The 22409-nt window shown below is 45.0% G+C and overlaps 1 protein-coding gene and 1 pseudogene across 2 annotated transcripts in view; one reads left to right on the forward strand and one right to left on the reverse strand.

Annotated features, from left to right (window-relative positions):
* Positions 1–362: 362 nt before the first annotated feature.
* Positions 363–22409, reverse strand: part of CD8A (CD8 subunit alpha) — a 44641-nt gene continuing 22594 nt past the window's right edge. The window contains exons 1-7 of one of the 2 annotated variants that reach the window (XM_050754219.1): positions 7338–7433; positions 6610–6874; positions 6168–6521; positions 5479–5589; positions 5167–5277; positions 4363–4393; positions 363–1825 (exon numbers count right to left, since the gene is read on the reverse strand). In XM_050754219.1, coding sequence (XP_050610176.1) covers positions 1774–1825; positions 4363–4393; positions 5167–5277; positions 5479–5589; positions 6168–6521; positions 6610–6781 — 831 coding nt within the window. In that variant the 5' untranslated portion in view covers positions 6782–6874; positions 7338–7433 and the 3' untranslated portion in view covers positions 363–1773. Of the gene's footprint in view, positions 1826–4362; positions 4394–5166; positions 5278–5478; positions 5590–6167; positions 6522–6609; positions 6875–7337; positions 7434–22409 lie in introns of those variants that run through there. The other variant, XM_050754220.1, reaches the window with a different exon arrangement.
* LOC126933932 (histone-lysine N-methyltransferase SUV39H2-like) lies at positions 19330–21384 on the forward strand (annotated as a pseudogene).

The raw sequence follows: 22409 nt of genomic DNA on the forward strand, positions 1-22409 counted from the left end.
TGGGTGTGTTTGCTTTATGATGTCATTGAGCTGTACATTTACAACTTAAGCAATTTTCAGTACGTATATTTTACCTGAACAACAAGACGACTTTGTGATGTATCATGAAAGGAGCATCGTCTCATCTGTTACCAAGAAAGAACAAAAGGAAGAAGGGTGATGCAGGATGAAGCTAATCTATTTTGATTGATGTGAAAATGGCAGGCTCAGGTGAAGGTGAGGACTGATTCAATAATTTTAGGTCTTTATCCTAAAGAAACAAAGATATATGCAACATTTTAGTAGTGTTATAGTAGGAAAAGTTTGGAAACAACTAAATACCAGGTAATAGTTAAATAAATGATGGCACAACCAAAATAGGATGCTATTTATCCATTAAAGAGGATACTACAAATGTTTATTCATTAAAGCCACTTATAACAACATAGTACAATCCCATTTTAAAAAGAAAGACATATTTTACACGTATGCATAGAAAATAATCAGGAAGAAAGTATACCATATTAACAGATTATTTCTAAGGTGAAGAATTATGAGTGGTTCTTACTTCCTTATCTACTTAAGTTTTTTCTCTCCAATGGGCAGGCATTGTTTGTACCATACTGTACACAAGGAAGTGCGTGTTTGGGACAGCAGTTTGGGCTCTCAGCCTCCTTAAGAGAGTCAGGTCTGCCTCATCCCCGTATCTGCTAGTTGAGCAGAGGCCAGGGCTGTGCGAGCGGCTCTCCAACAATTGTCTTGACAAAGTATAAAAAGTCATCAGTGATCCCAGGAGCATGTTTGTATCTCAAATTCAGAGATTCAAGAGGGCCTTAGTTTAACCTCACTGATGCTCAAATTCTATTTGTAAAGGAGTGGCCTCTCCTCTTTCAGCGGCCCCTCTGCAATGCAAGGGCTGGGAGAGCAATTCCGCCTCCATGTACAGGTTTCACAGAGATTTTCTTTAGAGACAGAGGGATTAGATTTCAAGGGTTAAGCTCACCGCTTCATTTTATTTTAGGTCTACAGAATTTTAGACTTGATTATATTAAAAAAAGAGTCTGATGTTTACATTATATAACTATAGATTTCAAGGGTTAAGCTCATCCCTTCATTTTATTTTAGGTCTACAGAATTTTAGACTTGATTATATTAAAAAGAGTCTGATGTTTACATTATATAACTATACATTATATAACTCTGCCAAAGGCAGAGTTCATTACCTCCTCGAGACTCTGGGCACAATATCCCAGGTATCAAGAAGTACTTGTTCCCTTGCAGTTGGAGACTCAAGCAACTCGCCCTGAGACAGGGTCCTTGGAAAGAAAGACCCGAATGGTGTGGAGGAAAGAGCCCTGAGCTGGGAGATAAGGTCCCTCCAGCTACTGCTCCAACCCTGACTCGCTGTGTGCCTTTGATCAAGCTGTCTCTGGGCTTTAGCCTCCCCCTTTGTAAAATGGGTGGGGAAGAGGTTGAGATAGCACAGGTGCCTCCAGCTCTGTCAGCATGATTCTGAGAACTCTGCGGGTAGCTCCGACTTGCCCCTTTCCACACCCTACCCCGATGTGTGCACAACAGTATTGTGACCCTTGCGGTGTACTGTAGATTTTACCTAGTTTTGTTTCCCGTCAAACACATAAAGAAAAAGTAATCTTTCCCACCCCACCCCCACTAAAATAATAATCATGAGAATGAATACATAGGGAGGAAGACTGGAAAAAATGAAAGGGAAGGACTTGCTCCCTCAAAAGGAAGGATCTCAGTTTGAAGTAACGTAGTGGCTGTCGCACAGGGTTAGACGTATCTGTCCGAAAGGCTGGGCTTGCCTCCCGATTTGACCACAGGCCTGAAAGAAAGGAAAGCGACCATCATTGTAGCGAGAACCCCATCAGTGCAGCTTCCATCCAGCCATGTCCAGCCTCCCAATCCCCCAGCCTTTGAAAAGTCTGAGAACCTGCTCCTGGGGCACCAGCATGGGATTGGCTGAATGACCTCAGCACAGCACCCCTGCTAAATGCCTTATTTGCGGCATCTCATGTAATCCTCACCGCAGCCTTAAGGGTGGGCGCTGAGCTTGAGAAGTTAAACTTGCCCAAGGTCACACATCTAGGTGGTGGTTGAGCCAGGATTAAACGGAGTTAGTGTAGCTTCCTGGAGCCCTTGTCAAGGTCTCCACAGAGGTGTGAGAGTGAGACTGATAACCAAAGTCATTAGCTGACCTGATTCTCAGCCCTGGAGGATCACAGGGAGAGAGGAGGATGTGAGCAAATCACCATCATCAGCCAAATGATGTTACGCTAAAAACGTGTTAGTGGCCGGGTGCGGTGGCTCAAGCCTGTAATCCCAGCACTTTGGGAGGCCAAGGCGGGCGGATCACGAGGTCAAGAGATCGAGACCATCCTGGTCAACATGGTGAAACCCCATCTCTATTAAAAATATAAAAATTAGCTGGGCGTGGTGGCGGGCGCATGTAGTCCCAGTTACTCAGGAGGCTAAGGCAGGAGAATCACTTGAACCCAGGAGGCAGAGGTTGCAGTGAGCCAAGATCACACCATTGCACTCCAGCCTGGGCGACAGAGCCAGACGCCATCTCAAAAAAAAAAAAAAAAGAAAGAAAGAAAAAAAAAAAAAAAAAGTGTGAATTCAGCACCAGGCTAGCACCTCGTAGACATGCTAATTCATCATGAGTGTCATGTCTGCACTCTCAGCCCTCTAAAATCTCTCTGTTGAAGCAGAGCGGCCCACCATCATCACTGAGTATATTAACTCAGGTGTTGGAATTCCCCAGATGTGTTTAATCTGTATAGCTTTGTATTTTAAGGCAGAACTTTATTCTCAGTTATTCATCTCAAAATCAGAGTTTTGGGAAAAGGGATGATTCTCCTACAAAAGTTCCCAAGTGTACCCTGAATAATTAAAATGCTAAAACTTTTCTCCTTTTTTTTTTTTTTTTTTTTTTTTTTTTTTTTTGAGATGGAATCTTGCTGTTACCCAGGCTGGAGTACAGTGGTACGATCTCAGCTCACTGCAACCTCCGCCTCCTGGGTTCAAGAGATTCTCCTGCCTCAGCCTCCTGAGTAGCTTGGATTATAGGTATGCACCACAATACCCGGCTGATTTTTAAACAGTCTTTATCCCCTTAGCATATCACCTATAACATATGCATTGGAAATTCATTGCATTTTTATTAGTAAAAATAACAATGTGTAAAGTCCTGAATTTGGATTTCCTCAGAAAAATGTAAAGGCGTATAAAATGCAAACTCCAGGTATAAAATGTAAAATATTTCATCTACTGAATAGAACTGGTGTACATATTCGGTTATCCTTAACACTTCAGCCTGCAACCATGGGGAAGGTGTCTGAGCTTTGGATGGAAGTTGCAGCTCCCCGGCAGTATGACCTTGGACAAATCACTAAATGTTCTAAGCCTCAGTTTCCTTATTTGTACAATGCAGGTAATCGTGACTACTTTAAAGGTTGTTATAAAACTTTTAAAAAGTCTATCTATAAAGCAAGTAACATGCATTAGAGGCTTTCATCAAATGGTTATTATTATTGATAATCTGAGTTTAATTGTGCCTTTGCCACTTTACTAATCCCTGAGCCATGAGATGGGGCAAGGTTGCTGTGAGGATTAAGAGAGATGGGGTGTATTACCCCTATCACAGGTCTGACTAGAGCAGGAACTTGTTAGATGCTACCACAGGGATGCCTCAGCCAACGGGTGGAGAGGAGGTTTATAACAATGAGTGTGTGTGTGTGTTTTAATCATTTCAGAATGATCATGGGCTGAAACTGGATGGGGCACTCACTTGAGCTGCCAGGGAGCTAATTGTCCCTGCATCTCATTCCCCTTTTTTCTACTCCAGTCCTTGACAGCAAAACAAGGTCCTACATGACACAGAGAAATTAGGAAGCAAAGCCATTATTTTTTTGGTTCAGCTGATAAAAGATTGGCTCTCCCTCAAAAAACTAGACCAGCCAAGTAGAAAAAAAAAAGATTTTCTTAAGAAAACAACAAAACCCAGATGGAATAATCACAATAAAGAGGAGGTCAGGTCCTCCAAGGAGCTCGGATGAATTGGGGGAATCCCTCAGGTATTTCTTTTTTTTTTTTAAGTGCCAGGCCAAATAAGATGGAGATTTACTGGAGTCACACTGTGTGGACACCAGCCTAACCTGGGCCTACTTTTTCTCAAGGATGCAGGCCAGATGCCAGCCTTGGCCTCTCTTTGCTCAGAAACTACCTGACTCCCTGCCCCAGGACTCCACGGCCATGACCTCTCTCTGGGAAAAGTTGCTACTATTTGCTACTGGGGAAACCAGGAGCCCACCCCAGGGCTGGCCAAGGTGAGCAGGCTGAGCGTTCCAAGAGACTCACCTGGGACATTTGCAAACACGTCTTCGGTTCCCTGGATAAGGAAAAAGAAGGGAAAAAGTGAGTGCCCCCATCCACCAATAGTCCCCAAAGACAGTGTTTTTGTTTTGTTTTGTTGTTGTTGTTGTTGTTGTTGCTGCTGCTGTTTTTTGGTTTTACAAAAAATCATTTCAGAACGATCATGGGCTGAAATTGGATGAGGCAAATAGGCAATGGCCCCTACGAATTCTCCTTCCTTTCCCCTATTTCTTTGAGGATTATAACTCTTGAGAGCCGGGTAAGGGCTTCTTACCCATCCTTCGTCTCAAGCATCCATTTTTTTTAAAATTGCAACTACAGACGCGGGCGGAAGCAGGGAGCCTGCAGACCTGACCCGGTACCTCCCTTGCATGGGACCCAAAGCAGAGTAGGCGGTTCGCGGGAAGAGGGCCAAGGACGAACCTCAAACTGGTCGTGGTTTTGACTTAACCCCCCTGGGCACTTGACCCAGGGGCACAGCGGCCCCCTCCTGGCGGGCGTTTGTCGTGTGTCCCGACATGTGCGCGCGCTGCGGGCTTCGCTGACCGAACACACCCGCTGCAGCGGCTCTGGGAACAGGGCTTTGTCTCCCAAAACCTCTCTGAGAGCGCAAGGAGCGGGAAGGGCTTTCGCGCATTCTATCTCCAGGAAAGAAGTGCCTGTACCTGCGGGGCAGCTCGGGAGTCCCAGAAATCTCAACCCCACACCCCGCAAGGTCCGCCTGGGGCTAGCAGCGCCAAAGGCAGGAGCAGAGCCGTCTCCTCCCGGCCGCGATTCCTCGGGACTTACTGTGGTTGCAGTAAAGGGTGATGACCAGTGACAGGAGAAGGACCCCGCAGGCCCCGGCCAAGGGCGCCCAGATGTAGATATCACAGGCGAAGTCCAGCCCTCTTGTGTTCACTGACGACACCAAAGACGCCGACATTTAGGAGCGGGCCCGGGACCTCTCAACCGCCCCACCATCCCAGGCACGTCTCTCCACCTCAGGACTCGGTTTCCCACCACTTGGATAGCCCTTGACCTACAGTATCAGGGCTCCCCCTGGCATGGGCTCTCCCCGCGGTCCGTGCCGCCCCCGCCCCGAGCCCCCGCACGCCTCACCTGAGCCCCCCGCCGCTGGCCGGCACGCCTCTGGGCGCAGGGACAGGGGCTGCGACGCGGTGGTGGGCGCCGGTGTGGGTGGTCGCGGCGCTGGCGTAGTGGTGGGCTTCGCTGCAGGGGCAACAGAGCGTGGTTGGGGGCCAGTCTGGGATTATGGACGCGCCCCCGCCCCGGCCCCAGCCGCGCGCGCCTTTCCCCACGGGAACACCTCCCCCCGGTTTTCCTGGGAGAAGGGATGGCAGAGGAGACGGGATGGGTACCCCGGAATGCGCGCGGACCCCTGTGCTCCGGCCTTGGCTTAGCCAAGCGCACGCGGCGCCCGGCCCGAGCGTAGGAGCCCGCTCCCCTGCACCTGTCCTCTCTCCCGGGCAACCAGCAACCCTGGAGCGCGGGTTGATTGCTGTCCGCATTTTACCCACGAACAAACGGAGGCGTAGAGAATTTAAGTCATTTGCCCAAAACCACACAAGCATCCGAACTCGAGCCCAAATCGGCCGGACGTAAAACACTATTCCTAGTCCCTACTCAGCCGCACGTTAGCCTCAGTTTGCTGTGTCTGTGGAATGGGAACAATATCTAAGTCTCTTCCAGGTGCCCTAAGAGGCTTGAAAGCAGGACCTGTGTGTGGAAAACAGGTTGAGGTGAACCCCAAGCCCCACGCGGAGAGGTGCCGCACCCCGCGCCCGGACCTGGCAGGAAGACCGGCACGAAGTGGCTGAAGTACATGATGGAGTTGCTCAGGGCCGAGCAGAAATAGTAGCCCTCGTTCTCTTGGCGGAAGTCACGTAGGGTGAGGACGAAGGTGTCCCCCAACCTCTTGCCCGAGAACCGCTGGGTGTCCAGCCCCTCCGCCGCCTTGGGCTTGTTTTGGGAGAGGTATAGGAGGAAGGTGGGGCGGGCGGCGGTGCCGCGCGGCTGGAAGAGCCACGAGCAGCCCGACGTCGGGTTGGACAGCAGCACCTGGCACTTCAGCTCCACCGTCTCTCCCAGGTTCCAGGTCCGACCCAGCGGCGACACTCGGAACTGGTTTGGCCTGGCGGCGTCTGCAGGCAGCAGGAAGCGAGGCTGAGCCCCGAGTCCCGCGCCCCCCGCCCGCCCCATCCCCTGCCTTTCCGGGGGTCGCAAACTCACGGAGCAGCAAGACCAGCGGCAGGAGCAAGGCGGTCACGGGTGGGGCCATGACGCGCTCCCCAGGACGCGGCTCGGCTCGAAGCTCGGGCGCCACGGGAGGCGCGCGGGAGCCGGTGGGGAGCGGAGGGGGGGAAGTTGCGCCCTTCGGACGGCCTGGAGCCTGATTTCGCATTTGGAGGATGTGATGTCACCCGAAGCCCCCGCCGAGGAAAGTCACCCTCCTTTTCGCGGTTGTCGCCTTCCAGCCCGGTGAGGAGGCTGGGGCCTGTGAATGGGGCCGTCGAGGCAGCCTGGTCAGGCAACTGGGGGCAGCTGAAAACTGCAGGTTCGGGGTTGAGGAAAAGGGCTTGGAAATAGTCCCTGGAAATGGTTGTGTTAGGAGAGTGACAGAGTGGGTGAAGGGAGATCAAAGATTTCAAGAAGTGAGGGCGAGAGTCGGCAGGAAAGGAGGGGAGTGTCCCTTCCTTTGCCTTCACTAAAGGCGTCTCTTATACTGTCACCCTTTTTGTTGGCAAAATGGGCACTGAGGGCTGAAAAGGAAGAGGAGCTAGCCACCTGCCCGCTTCTCAGGAACTCGCGCAGAGCAGCCCCAGTGTTCACCGAGGAAGGGCCCTCTCCCTTCCCCCAGGAAATTTCCATGAGGGCGGCAGCAGCCGAAGCTTTGGGTGGCGGTGTCAGTGCGCTGCTGACCTCATCCTTCCGGCCTTTCATCCAGCGGCTAAACTCACCAAACAGTCGCATCTCTTCTTGGAGTCTTTGCAACAGCCCCCACACTAGTCTCTCTCCTGACCAGTCCTCCAGCCACGTTGTTATAAAAATTATTATTCTCATAAAGGATCTAACAGCGTCATTCCTGCAGCCTCCCATGGCCTGCATTGCTGGATGGAAACTCAACCCTCAGCTTGGTTGACCAGCCCTTGGGTGCTGGCTCCTCCCAGCCTCCGCACAGCCCCCTGCCCTGCCTTTCCCAAACACCTGCAGCTGCAGCTGCAGCTTCACAGGCTTGAGGTTATTCAACCCCTGCGCTCTGTGCTTTCACGCCCTTGCACTTGCTGTAGATCTGCCTGGAATGCTGGTCTGTGAAAGCCCTGGAGGCAGCTCCTGTGCAGTCTCATTTGGACCTCATTTCTTTCACCCCCAGCTCTGGGCGCTCGGCGGGGAGGTGTGGGTGACGTGGGTGAATGCTTGGGTAGAGGCAGTTTTCTCTCTTCTGTCCCTAGCACACATGTGTCCCCTTCCTTTCTGTTTCTTTCTTTCTTTCTTTCTTTCTTTCTTTCTTTCTTTCTTTCTTTCTTTCTTTCTTTTTTTTTTTAAAGACTGGAGTCTCGCTGTTTTGCTCAGGCTGGCCTTGGGACTCCTGGGCTCCAGTGATCCTCCTGCCCCAGCCTCCTGAGTAGCTGCGACTACAGGCTCATCCTTCCTTTTTGCCTGTTTCTGTCCTGAAACCTTCTAACCCCAGTGGCATGCCCTCTTCCCATTTCTTCCGGGCTTCTGAATCTTTCCACTTTGAATCCCACTGTGGCTGCACCTCCCATTACTACTGCTTGATCCTAGAGACAAGACACCTGGCATTCTGTGTTCCACATGTCTGTCTGCCCCACAGTTCTGCTGGGTGAGGACCATGCCCCAGACTTCATGATGTGTCCTCCATCCCCAGAAACACAGCATGGGCTGAGCTGTGCTTGTTGAACTACACTCTCCTTATCCTTGTGAGGCCCAAACTTAAGTGTTGGATGGTTTTCTGTTGTTGTTGTTGTTGCTGTTGGTTGGTTGTTTTTTTGAGACGGAGTCTGGCTTTGTTGCCCAGGCTGGAGTGCAGTGGCACGATCTCGGCTCACTGCAGCCTCTACCTCCCAGGCTCGAGTGATCCTTCCACCTCAGCCTCCCAAGTAGCTGGGACCACAGGAGCGCACCGCCATGCCGGGCTGAGTTTTTGCATTTTTGGTAGAGACGGGGTTTCACCATGTTGCCCAGGCTGGTCTCCAATACCTGAGGTCAAGTACTCTGCCCCGCCTTGGCCTCCAAAGTGTTGAGATTACAGGTGTGAGCCACCATATCGGGGCCTGGATGGGCTTTTTTTTCTTTTTTTAATTATTTGGATTTCAGTACCTCCTTCCAGCTCCCTCAAAGCATCCAAGATGCTTATTCTAACATGGAACATGTAACGTTTTATATTCTGAAATTTAAAAAAGTGTCTTTTAAGTGACAACAGTGCAATATATTATTGTACAAAAACAAACACAAAGTCCCCTGTCTCAACTCTCATCACTGTCATCTGCTCCCCACAGAAAACCACTGTTACAGTTGAATGTGTCCCTCAGATATTATCTGTACCTAAACAGATGTTTATACATCATCTTAGACACGTGGGATTGTATAAGATATGTATTTTTGCAAGATATTTTGTTTCACAGTGAAAGGAGAACTTTCAGCAGATGTAGATCCACCTCATTCTTATAAATGGGGGCATTTTATGTGGGTGTTCCATAATGTAATTCTGCTGTTAGTGGACATTTAGGCAATTTCTCATTATTGCAACACTAGCAAGGCTGTAGTAGATATAATGTATCTGTATCACCGAGGGCTTGCACCAGTACCTGCAGCTTTTTCAGATGGAAGATGAGGTAGCTGGGAAAGAAAACACCTTTGCAATGATGGTTATAACTGGCATATCGATGTATGCATGTGTGTGTGTGTATGTGTGTGTGTGTGTGTGCATGGTATGTGGGTCCCTCGCTGTGTAGACGCAGTGCTGTCCCTCAACTCACATGAATGAGGGAGACAAGGAAGCAATCAAGTCCAGACAGGCCACCAACACATCAATCCTTGCTGTAGATGGTAGTTTGCCATTTTGCTCAGTACCACCAGCACTGTATCAGGAGTGTCAAATGGCCCTGCTGGCCAAAGGCTACAATCAAGAGGGTGGTAAGGAAGATGACTAGATACGAAACTGCACTTGCCCAGTGGTGGAAGCGTGGAGGGGGCCAGAGTCAACCTCCACATATTTGGATCTTGGGAATCAGGACCCTGAGTATGATGATGACCAGATTTGGGGGTGTACTGCTTTAAAATAGAGTAGTTCCATCTTAGTCTTGCGGAAATCAGCTTGGGGGCCTTCTAGCCCTGCAGCTCAGAAAAGTGTCAGCCGGGGGGTGGCAGCCCCTTTGTACAGAGCACCATGGGGGTTGGAGGGGAGAGGACAAGGCAACATGTCAAACCCATCAAGGAGGCTTTGTGACCCCAATGATCTTTTTTGCAGAACGTGGTGGATTTTCGATGTAACCACAATGACATCCGCCTTGCAGTAGGCAGAACAGATGCAATTGCACGAGTTCTGGAGACACTTTCTGTAGACCAGGTGTGCAGAGGGCTGGGTTGGGCCTATCCGTCACTTCCAGGTAAACTCCCAAACCCCACACTGCAGCACTCACTTGGGATGGCATGAAGAAATGTGAATGACTGCACTCCTTTAAGCAAGCTCCTTATTTTAAAAAATATCCAGAAGTAAATAGGGTAAGATAGTAACCAGTTTCTATGCTGATTTAAACTGGTCCATGGAAATGGAAAATTTTAATGTAGACTAAAGACATATTCAAAATGCATAAGCGGGCAGAACAGTGGTAGGAAATTCATCAGGGTTCTGTGCCACTGCTCCTAAGACATGGACTGCAGGGACAAGCTGGAATCATAGCTGGAAAATTGCCTGCTGTGTCCCCATTGCCAATTCAGGTCTATGGAGATGTTACTGTTCTTGGAAGGAGTTAACTCGTCCAGGGCTAGAAACTCTAGAGTTATTAGGGCTTTGTTTTATCTCAATTAGAAATACCAATCAATTTGGCTTCACTTCTGTCACCCTTCTTTTCCTCCACCCCGAGTTCCCCAAGTTCATCTAGGCTGCTGTCCTTCTTTCCTGAACTTTTGCAATGGCCTCTTAACTGGACACTCCCATTTCTACTCTGGTCCCTTCTAGTGAAAATCTCATCATGCCAACCTCCTGCTTCAACCTGAGAGGGCTTCCTGGTATCCCTAGTAGAATGTCAGGGATCCCTAATGTTGCCTGTGAGGCCCTGAGCACTTGGTTTCATAGTCTCTGTCCTCTCACCCGTCACCTTCTTCACTATTCCTAGGCTCAGCATCTCTCATTTCTCAACGGGGGCCTAGTCCTTTACACTTCAGAGCCCTTAAACATGCTATTCCCTCAGCCAAGAATGTTCTCACCTCTGCTCTCTGCTTACCAAACTCCTCTCCCTTGAGACCCAGCTCAAGCATCTCCTTCCTGTGGGGTTCAGCTCCTTCCCCTCCCACTCCCAGACAGTACAGACCACATCCTTCTCTTCTCTGTGTCACCCGGACCTTGGGTATCTACAGACTGGAGTACAATGGTTTGTTTGCCTGTCCAGCTTGACAACCAAACCCTTGGTCCCTTGAGGAAGGAGACTTGTCCCTCTCATGTTTACACCAGGGTGCCAAACAAAGGGCTTGGCACACACTTGAGTGGCACACACTCAAGAAATTCTTGCTCAGTAAAAGCTAAAGGAAGGTAGAAGTAGGATACTGCAGACCAGAGGAGGCCGAGATACTTCATTCCAAATAAGAGTGGCCAGGAAAGGCTTCACACATAGCTGGGTTTGAAGATAAAGGAAGAATTAGGAGAGAGGTTGTTTAGAATGAGGCATTTGATATGTCTGATCAAGATCAGCTGATACCATGCTTTAACACATAGTAATGGTATAGTTAAAAACAAAAGGAAGAGGAGGAAGGGGAGAAGGCAGATGTACTCAAAAGCAAGATAAACATCTTCAAGGACGTAGCTGCCAGGCAATGACTGGAATCAGGGGCTGGCTTGCTGGGATCTGTTCTTAGCAAACCATTCTTGGGCCTGGGTCTTGAGTGTCTGTTCTTAGTGTAGAGGCACCAAGAATTTGACTCCTTCAGCTAACAGAGTTTCACAGTGCTTTGCCTACAGAGGAAGGCTGGAGCCAGGCTCTCTGCTTGAAACAGGAATTTGGATCTGGGTTTCTCTTGATTGAAAGACAGCCCACAGCCATCCATGAAAGGCCTAGTTCTGACTGTGGGCCCTGGAAAGTCAGAGGCTACTAAAAAAAAACTCAGGAAAAGAGAGAGTAAAGAGAGGAAGAGATTTTCAAAAATTTCTATTCCAGATAATCCTGCACACACACTCAAAATTCAAAGTATACATAAAAAAGACTCAACAACTGGAATGTGCACTCACTTCCAAAAAGATGCAAATTATCAAACAATTTGAAAAAAATTTAAAACAAAGAGAACAACAAATGTAGAAAATGCAGAAATTGAAGAAGAACAGTTGAAGATGGTAAATACTGAGCATACTGGAAATGAACACTCTACATATTAAACTAGGATATACTCTAGGTTGGACATGGTTGAAGGGATAATTACTGAATTGGAAGCTAGTATGGGGAAATTCACAGAGAATGCAACACAGGAAGATGAAGATTGAACCAGTTTGAAAAAGCTGTTGAGATATATTAGCACGGTGAAGTGTGTAATAGGATTTCAGAAAGGGGAGAACAAAGGGACTGTGGAGAAGAAATATGGTAAGAAAGCATGGCTGAAAAATGTTCACAATTAAAGACAAACATTCTCAGATCAAAAATACTCTTAGTGCCAAGTATAAAAATACATACATCTTTGCACATATCAAAGTGAATTATAAGAAATCAAGAGTAAAGAGAAGAGGGCATCCCAGGAAGCTAGGATATTTGAAATATAATTGGGAGGATGCTTAGTTGCAGTTTGGATTGAGCAGAGAGGGTAAGAAGCTGAACTGTAATGGGGAAAAATTTTGGTTATACCTTGCATTGACTCTCTGTCAGCCCCCTCCCTTGGTGCTGACACATGCTTACTATAAAACTGATCCAATGGTCTCATAATGTTTGTGGTTTCTTTGAATAAACATAGAAATTGATCCTTGCAGTCTTAAAACCTGAGAAAGTTACATTTGCCTCATCTGAGTTCCTTTCTAGGGAAACCAACCATTGGGGCTCCCAGATAGTAGCAATGAGCTGAAACTCACCAGATCACTTATTATAAACAATAAGACATCAGCCTCTTCACCTGGCATGACGGCCTAACCAACCTCTTGTTTCCTGTTGTCCAACTCCTTTTCCTTACTCCTCCCGACTTCCTGTTTTCCCACACATGGTTACATGTCTTCCCTGCTATATAAACCCCTTAATTTTAGTCAGTCAGAGGGATAGATTTGAGACTGATCTCCCATCTCCTTGGATGCAGCACCTGACTAAACTCTTCTTCCTTGGCAATACGCTCTCTCAGTGATTGGCTTTCTGTGAGGTGAGCAGAAGGACCTAGATGGATCCCCTGGTGTTTCGGTAACAAAATTGTTGCAGATCTTTAATCTCAAGAACACTGAAACAGAAGTGTTCTGAATGCAACTGGAGAGCCAGGATTTGAGTTCAGGAGAGGGGCCAGGGCTGGGGATGCAGCCTTGGGAAGGAGGTGATAAGTTGTGAGAGTGGGTGTCATTGCAAAGGAAGGTGGTGTGGAAAGAAACATACAGAAGAGGATATGAAACCTTCAGGAAAGGCTCAGATTGAAGAGCAAGAAATAAAACATTGGCAAGGAATCCAGGTAGTGCAGAAAATTCAGAATGAGGCTTGAGAAAAACTTCACAGGGGAGGTTAGGGTGATAAGAGAGGCACAGAGAGGACATCAAAGCCTGTGGCAGGTAGAGATTGTAAGCTCATGTCTGCCCCTGGCCCACATGAGGACATCCCACATGTTTGCCATTGGTGGATGATAAGATGAGGAGGACTTACAGGAGAAAGGCCAAGAAGGGCAGGTAGGGGCAGCGTGGGGAATTGTGGAGGGTAATGTCAGATGAAGTGACATTGACTTCCAAACTTCATTCATTATTCACTCATTTAAACATTTCTGCTATTCACTTTTTTTAAAAGAAAAGTTTTGAAAACATTTTAACATAGAGCAATACACCAAATAATATAAAATGCCCACTCTTTATAACTTATAAGTGTTAGCATTTTGTTCATATAATGTTCATATGAACCTTATAGATAAAATGGTACCCTTCCAAATACCACCCCACCCACCTTCTCACCAAAAGCTAAATTTGGAGTTTTGTTCATTATGACAGAAAGATGGTAAGTGTTTTAATTTTTAATGTTTTTACCTTTCCTATAGAGCTGAGAGAGAAGGATGCCAAATTTTCAATGAGTGTAGATTTATCTATTTCTCCTTTTAATTCGGTCTGTATTTTGTCTCCTATATTTTGAAGCTTTGTTATTAGGTGTGTACACATTTAGAATTGTTGTGTCTTCTGGATGAATCGACTCTTTTATCATTATGAAATGTCCTTCTTTACCTCTGGTAATACTTTGTTTTGAAGTCTACCTTTTATTCATAAGCAACACAGCTTTCTTTTTATTTTTATTTTTATTTGTTTTTTGAGATGGAGTTGCACTCTTGTTGCTCAGGCTGGAGTGCAATGGCACGATCTCGGCTCATGACAACCTCCACCTCCCAGGTTCAAGCAATTCTCCTGCCTCAGCCCCCAGAGTAGCTGGGATTACAGGCATGCACCACCACGCTTGGCTAACTTTGTATTTTTAGGAGAGACGGCATTTCTCCTTGCTGGTCAGGCAGGTCTCAAACTCCCAACCTCAAGTGATCCACCTGCCTCGGCCTTCCAAAGTGCTGGGATTATACGCATGAAGCACTGCACCCAGCCTGCATAATGTATATTTTTCTATCCATTTACTTTCAACTTTCCCGTCTCTGTTTTGAAATTTTTACTACATATGTATATGTGTATAAGTGTATATATATATAAAAATGCTATATAATTTTATTTTCTGAGATTTTCAAAATACAGATATGTCATCATATTGTGTGTCTTTGAGCTACGTTGATACATATAGATTTATTTTAAATACTGTGTGGTGTATTATCTTGTGAATGTGCCACAGTTTTATGTTCAGTGGTTCTTGAACCACAGTGTTCATCTCTCTGGAAGTACATGGAAGCTGTCCTTGGGGATACACATAATTTTAAGGAAATTGTTTTCCAGATTCTCAACTCCCATTGGTTCTCTCTTCATAAAATGGATCTGCCCAAGAACAACTTCCTGTGTTTAGGCTTTGTGCTGGTTCCCCTTTCTGGCCTATTCGTTCATGATTGTTTTATTTTCCACTTTAAAACTGAAAGGCAAACTTCCCACCCTCCTGGTCTTTACTATGCCCCAGAGGTGGGTGCATAATCCTCTGGGCTACCAATAAAAAGACAAATCTAAACATTTTTCATGTAATTTCCATCCGTTAGAAATTGCTGGCCGGGTGCGGTGGCTCAATCCTGTAATCCCAGCACTTTGGGAGGCCGAGACGGGCGGATCACAAGGTCAGGAGATCGAGACCATCCTGGCTAACCTGGTGAAACCCCGTCTCTACTAAAAAATACAAAAAACTAGCCGGGCGAGGTGGCGGGCGCCTGTAGTCCCAGCTACTCGGGAGGCTGAGGCAGGAGAATGGCGTAAACCCGGGAGGCGGAGCTTGCAGTGAGCTGAGATCCGGCCACTGCACTCCAGCCTGGGCGACGGAGCAACACTCCGTCTCGAAAAAAAAAAAAAAAGAAAAAAAAGAAATTGCCAAAGAATGCATTTCTCCTGAGAAGAGTCCCCAGTATTCAGGTAAAGAGTCATCTGGGGGCTGGGCGCCATGGCCCATGCTTGTAATCCCAGCACTTTGGGAGGCCGAGGTGGGCAGATCAGGAAGTCAGGAGATGAAGACCATCCAGGCTAACACAGTGAAACCCTGTCTCTACTAAATATACCAAAAATTAGCCGGGCATGGTGGCAGGCGCCTGTAGTCCCAGCTACTCGAGTGGCTGAGGCAGGAGAATGGCATGAACCTGGGAGGCTGAGCTTGCGGTGAGCCGAGATCGCCACTGCACTCCAGCTTGGGCGACAGAGCGAGATTCTGTCTCAAAAAAAAAAAAAAAAAAAAAAAAAGGGGGTCATCTGGGAGGAATGCAGGAGGCAGAGTGCCTCACAGCCGACTTTGGGGCTTCATCACTCTACTCAGCTCTCTATCGTTGAGCTAGAATTCAGAGGTGAGACAGTCATTATAAGGATGCATAGTAACATGTTCATTATAATTACAGAAGGAATCAGACTTTTTTTTTTTTTTTAACAGAATGTAAGTCTGATTTGTTAATTGGTTTGACATTGAAGACCAGCTTCGCCAATGAGGTTAACGGCAGTATTTTAATTTTCCTTGAATCCAATGAACTACATCTTTAGCTCCAAGGTTTTGATGAAAATCAAGTTTAGCGCTTAAGAAACAGCTGAGAAAAAGAAAAAAAAAGAAGAAAACAATTTTAACAAGTTTAAAATATATGATAAGATAAAAGCATTTTGACCAGGTGCAGTGGCTCATGCCTGTAATCCCAGCACTGTGGGAGGCCGAAGTGGGCAGATCACGAGGTCAGGAGTTTGAGACCAGCCTGGCCAACATGGTGAAACCTCGTCTCTACTAAAAATACAAAAAAACTTAGCTGGGCATGGTGGCAAGTGCCTGTAATCCCAGCTACTCAGGAGGTTGAGTTAGGAGAATTGCTTGAACCCAGGAGGTGGAGGTTGCAGTGAGCCGAGATCACACTACTGCACTCCAGCCTGGGTGATAGGGTGAGACTCCATCTCAAAAAAAAAAAAAAAGAAAAGAAAAGAAAAGAAAGAAAGAAAGAAAAAAAGACAAAAGCATTGTATCACAATATTGTTTGTATTGGAATTTGTCTTGAAATTACATTAAAATATTTCTAATACCCCAACTCTTTCCAAGTTAATCAATTTCAACAATCAATTTTAAGTGAAAGAAGAATGGTGTCATTGATGGCTACTTGGTAGGCTTCAGTACAACCTAGTTTAGGGCTTCCAAAACCTGAGAAAGTGAATAAATCTAAAGATGGTAACAAACCCATGTGCAGGTCAATGGTTCCCAAGTCTTTGCCTTCAACAAAATTGGAAGAAGGCCTTCTAGATTTGGCAACTAACATGGGCTGAATTGTGTCCCCCCAAGTACATTTGTTGAAGTCTTATACTCTCGCATCTCAGAATATGACCTTATTTGGAGATAGGGTCCTTACAGAGGTAATCAAGTTCAAGTGAGGCCATTAGGATGGGTTCTAATCCAATATAACTGGTGTCCTTATGGAAAGGGGCAATCAGGACACACACAGAGAGAACATCATCTGAAAACAAGGCAGAGATGGGGTGATGTTTCTACAAGCCAAGGAATGCCAAAGATTGCCAGCAACTGACTAGAAGCTAGGTGAGAGGCACGGAACAAATTCCTTCTCTAGCTCTCAGAAGGAACACACCCAGCTGACACCTTGATCCTGGACTTCTAGCTTCTGGAAATGTGAGGCAATAAATTTCTTTTGTTGAAGCCACCTAGTTTGTGGTACTTTGTTAAAACAGCCCTAGCAAACTAATACAGCAACTAATAGATCACTAAAATTAATTTTTGATGATAGATAACATTGTGTGTGTTGCCTCTTTCTTTCTCTCTCTCTCTCTCTTTCTTTCTTTCTTTTTCTTTTTTGGAGAGAGGGTCTTGCACTTTTGCCCAGGCTAGAGTGCAGCAGAGTCACTGCAGCCTCAACCTCCTGGGTTCAAGCAATCCTCCTACCTCAGCCTCCTAAGTAGCTGGGACTACAGCTGTGCACCATCACACCTGGCTACTTTTTGTAGAGATGGGGTTTCACCATATTGCCCAGGCTGGTCTTGAACTCCTGGACTCAAGGCATCCATCCATCCACCTTGGCTTCCCAAAATGCTGGGATTATAGACATGAGCCACTGCACCTGGCTCATGCTTTTGTCTTTTTGCAAAAAAAAAAAAAAAAAAAGGAAAAAGTTAGAAGATTTAGTGATTCTGCTGTAACAAAGCCAACTATGTATTTACGGAAACAAAATGTCTCAGTACTTGCATTGTACAACAAACAAAAACAAAACAAAATTAATGCTGAACTCTGTCTCATTCTAGCAATCAATAAGTCCTGTTATTTTATGGATTCATTAATTAAATGGACCCCAAAATTCATTTGTGCGGGAGTCCATTTCATTAAGAGCTGAATTTTCTCCCAAAATTATTTTTTTTAAACTTTTTTTTGAGATAATTGTAGATTGACATGCAGATACAAGAAAGAGTACAGAGAATTCCATACCCTTCACCCAGTTTCCCCTAACAAAGGTTATTTATTTATTTATTTGTAGAAACAGTCGTCTTCTGTTGCCCAGGCTGGAGTGCAGTGGTGCAATCTTGGCTCACTGCAACCTCCGCCTCCTGGGTTCAAGTGAGTCTCCTGCCTCAGCCTCCTGAGTAGCTGAGATTACAGGCACCCACCATCATGCCTGGGTAATTTTTGTATTTTTAGTAGAGACGGGATCTTGCCATGTTAGCCAGGCTGGTCTCGAACTCCTGACCTCTAGTGATCTGCCTGCCTCAGCCTCCCAAAGTGCTGGGATTACAGGTGTGAGACACCATGCCCGGCCAAAGGTTACTTTTAATATTCATTAATTTTGAAGACTTATAGTTTATTTATGCTATAAAGAACAATTGTGCACTATTAATACAATGATGACATAATCTAAAACTTTTAATATTTAGAAACTTATGGTTACAAGAAATTAAAAATTCATCTCATGTGCTTTTTTGGAAGAGAAGTATGAAATATTAATCAATATAAGGTCCTTAAGCATATGCACCTATTATATTAAACTTTTATGGAGGAAGTAGAATAGAATTCATAAATTCATTTGTTTTTATTTTTTATTTTTTTGAGACAGTCTCACTCTGCCGCCCAGGCTGTACTGCAGTGGCACAATCTCCACTCACTGCAACCTCCGCCTCCTTGGTTCAAGTGATTCCTGTGTCTCAGCCACCCGAGTAGCTGGGATTACAGGTGTGTACCACTACACCCGACTAAATTTTGTATTTTTAATTTTTGTATTTTTAGTAGAGATGGGATTTTACCCCGTTAGCCAGGTTGGTCTTGAACTCCTGGCCTCAAGTGATCTGCCTGCCTTGGCTTCCCAAAATGCTGGGATTACAGGTGTGAACCATTGCACCTGGCCTAGAATTCATAAGTTTAAGGAGAAGAAGGAGTGATGAAAATTTCCAAAAGTCAAGAATTTTTTCTTATATTTTAAAAATGAGTGATGGTTGAAATAAAATTGATATTTATGTGCTATTATAAATAATTTAAAAGAATAAGGTTTTATTTTAAAAATCAACATTTACTTTGGAAATGATATCCTTTATAGTGATGAAAAATGTTTGATGTCAAGTTAAAACTGAGTAAAGAAGTACATTCATTTTGTAACAGCATTTTTCACAGTAGCTAAAATGTGGTAGCAAACCAAGTGTTTATTACTGGATGAATAAACAAAATGTGGACGCAGGAATCTCTCTTCTGGGCTCATACCCAAAGGAAATGAAACCACCACCTCACCAAGGTATCTGTACTCCTGTGTTTTTTGTAGCATTATTCATAATAACCAAGATATGGAGACAACCTGGACAACCATCAATGGATGAATGGTTAAAGAAATTGTGGTATGGATATATACAAAGGAATTCAGCCTTAAAACAGGAGGAGATCTCCACAAGATGGCGGCGGTGGGGGCCGAGGCGTGAGGAGGTGAGGCTGGAGCGCCACCCCCTCACCCTCCCCATTCCCAGCTTGGTGTGTGCCTTGCCTAGTTTCACTTGATACTCTTCAGGAATTATGTAGAAAAGAAAAGCTCACATGTAAATTGATTGGAATCACCAAAAGGAATCTAAATAATTATGAGGTGGAATACTTGTGTGACTACAAGGTAGTAAAGGATATGGAATATTATCTTGTAAAATGGAAAGGATGGCCAGATTCTACAAATACTTGGGAACCTTTGCAAAATCTGAAGTGCCCGTTACTGCTTCTCTAATGACAAGCATAATTATTTATCTCAGGTAAAGAAAGGCAAAGCAATAACTCCGAAAGACAATAACAAAACTTTGAAACCTGCCATCACTGAGTACATTGTGAAGAAGGCTAAACAAAGGATAGCTCTGCAGAGATGCAGAAATCAACAGAAGGAAGAATCATAAAGGAATGATATTTGTTGAAAATACTGCTAATTTAGAGGGCCCACCTTCAGACTTCTATTACATTAACGAATATAAACCAGCTCCTAGAATCAGCTTAGTCAATGAAGCTACCTTTGGCCGTTCATGCACAGATTGCTTCTTTCAAAAATGTTGTCCTGCTGAAGCTGGAGTTCTTTTGGCTTATAATAAAAACCAACAAATTAAAATCCCACCTGGTACTCCCATCTACGAATGCAACTCAAGGTGTCAATGTGAACCTGACTGTCCCAATAGGATTGTACAAAAGGGCACACAGTATTCGCTCTGCATCTTTCAAACTAGCAATGGACATGGCAGGGGTATAAAGACCCTTGTGAAGATTAAAAGAATGAGTTTTGTCATGGAATATGTTGGAGAGGTAATCACAAGTGAAGAAGCTGAAAGACGGAGACAGTTCTATGACAACAAGGGAATCACATATCTCTTTGATCTGGACTATGAATCTAATGAATTCACAGTGGATGCAGCTCGATACGGCAATGTGTCTCATTTTGTGAATCACAGTTGTGACCCAAATCTTCAGGTGTTCAATGTTTTCATTGATAACCTCAATACTCATCTTTCCCAAAGAGCACTGTTTTCCACGAGAACCATACATGCTGGAGAAGAGCTGACTTTTGATTATCAAATGAAAGGTTCTGGAGATATATCTTCAGATTCTATTGACCACAGCCCAGTCAAAAAGAGGGTCAGAAGAGTATGGAAATGTGGAGCTGTGACTTGCAGAAATTACCTCAACTGAACTTTTTCAGGAAATAGAGCTGATGATAATTGTAATTTTTTCCCTAATGTTAACATTTTTAAAAATACATATTTGGGACTCTTATTATCAAGATTGTGTATGTTTCAAGACATTTGCCAAATGTATTACCGATGCCTCTGAAGAGAGGGTCACTGGGTCTCACAGACTGATTTGAAGTCTACATATTTATGGTGCTTAGAGACCAAACTAATGGAAGGCAGACTACAGCTTAGCATAGGTGTACTTAAGTCTATGTGAACAGAGAAATGCCTCCCGTAGTGTTTGAAAGTGTTAAGCTGATAATGTAATTAACAACACAGCATTCAGCTTGCCATACACCTCAAATTCGGAGAAACACTTAATTTGGGCAAATCTACCAGTTCTGTTTTTGCTACTTTATTGTCATTCCTGTTAATACTCACTGTACTTGTATTTGAGACAAATAGGTGATACTGAATTTTTAAAAAATAATAAAAATAAAAAATAAAAAAGGAAGCGATCCCACCATTTGCCATAACCTAGACGGGCCTGGAGGACGTTATACTAAATGAAATAAGCCAGACACAGAAATGCATGATCTTCCTTATATGTGGAATCTTTTATTTACCTATTTTATTTATTTTAGATGGAGTCTCACTCCGCTGCCCAGCCTGGAGTGCAGTGGCGCAATTTTGGCTCACTGCAACCTCTGCCTCCTGGGTTCAAGTAATTCTCCTGCCTCAGCCTCCCGAGTAGCTGGGACTACAGGCACCCGCCACCACACCTGGCTAATGGTTGTACATTTACTAGAGACAGGGTTTTGCCATTTTGGCTGGGCTGGTCTCGAACTCCTGACCTCAGATGATCCACCTTGACCTCTCAAAGTGCTGAGATTACAGGTGTGAGCTACCACACCTGGCCTGTGGAATCTTTGAAAAGGGTCAAATATATAGAGAATAAAACAGTGGTTATCAAGATTGCAGTAGGAGAGAGGAAACGGGTCTAAGGATACAAAGTGGCAAACATACAGGATGAACAAGTCAAATAAAGTACAACATGAAGACTATAGTTAATAATAGTGTATTATTTCAGGATTTTTGCTAGATGAGCACAGTTGCTTTTGCTACAGGAGGAAATAAATGGGTAACTAAGTGAGATGATGGATATATCAACTTGTTTCACTATAGTGTCCATTTTACTAAATATGTGTGTCTTATACCATTATGTTGTATAAACTTATATATACACAATAAGATTTATTTAAACAAACAAAATGTGGTATATACTTAGAGTGGAATATTATTCAGCTTAAAAAGGAAGTCTGACACGTGCCACAATATGGATGAATCTTGAGGATATTATGCTAAGTGAATTAAGCCAGTCACAAAAAAACAAGTACTGTATGATTCTGTGTATTTGAGGTATTTAGAGTAGTCAAAATAATAGAGACAGAAAGTAGCACGGTGGTTGGGACAGGCTGGGGAGAGGGAGGAATGGGAGTTATTGTTTAACGGTTATAGAGTTTCAGTTTTTCTAGGTGAAAAGAGTTACAGAGAAGTATGGTGAAGGTTGCACAACAATATGCATGTACTCAATACCACTGAACTGTACACTTAAAATGTTAAAATGGTAAGATTGTTATGTGTATTTTGCCACAATTAATTATTATTATTTTTAGAGACAGAGTCTAGCTCTGTCAACAGGGGCAAGCCCCCCACTCTGTGATTTTCCAAGGTTGAGTGCATTGGTGTGATAACAGCTCACTGCAGCCTCCAACTCCTGAGCCTCCAACTCCTGGACTCAAGCAGTCCTCCTGCCTCAGCCTCCCAAAGTGCTGAGATTACAGGCATGAGCCACTGTTCCTTGCTAAATCTT

The sequence above is a fragment of the Macaca thibetana genome, chromosome 13 (genome assembly GCF_024542745.1).
Source record: "Macaca thibetana thibetana isolate TM-01 chromosome 13, ASM2454274v1, whole genome shotgun sequence".
Taxonomy (NCBI): Eukaryota; Metazoa; Chordata; class Mammalia; order Primates; family Cercopithecidae; genus Macaca; species Macaca thibetana.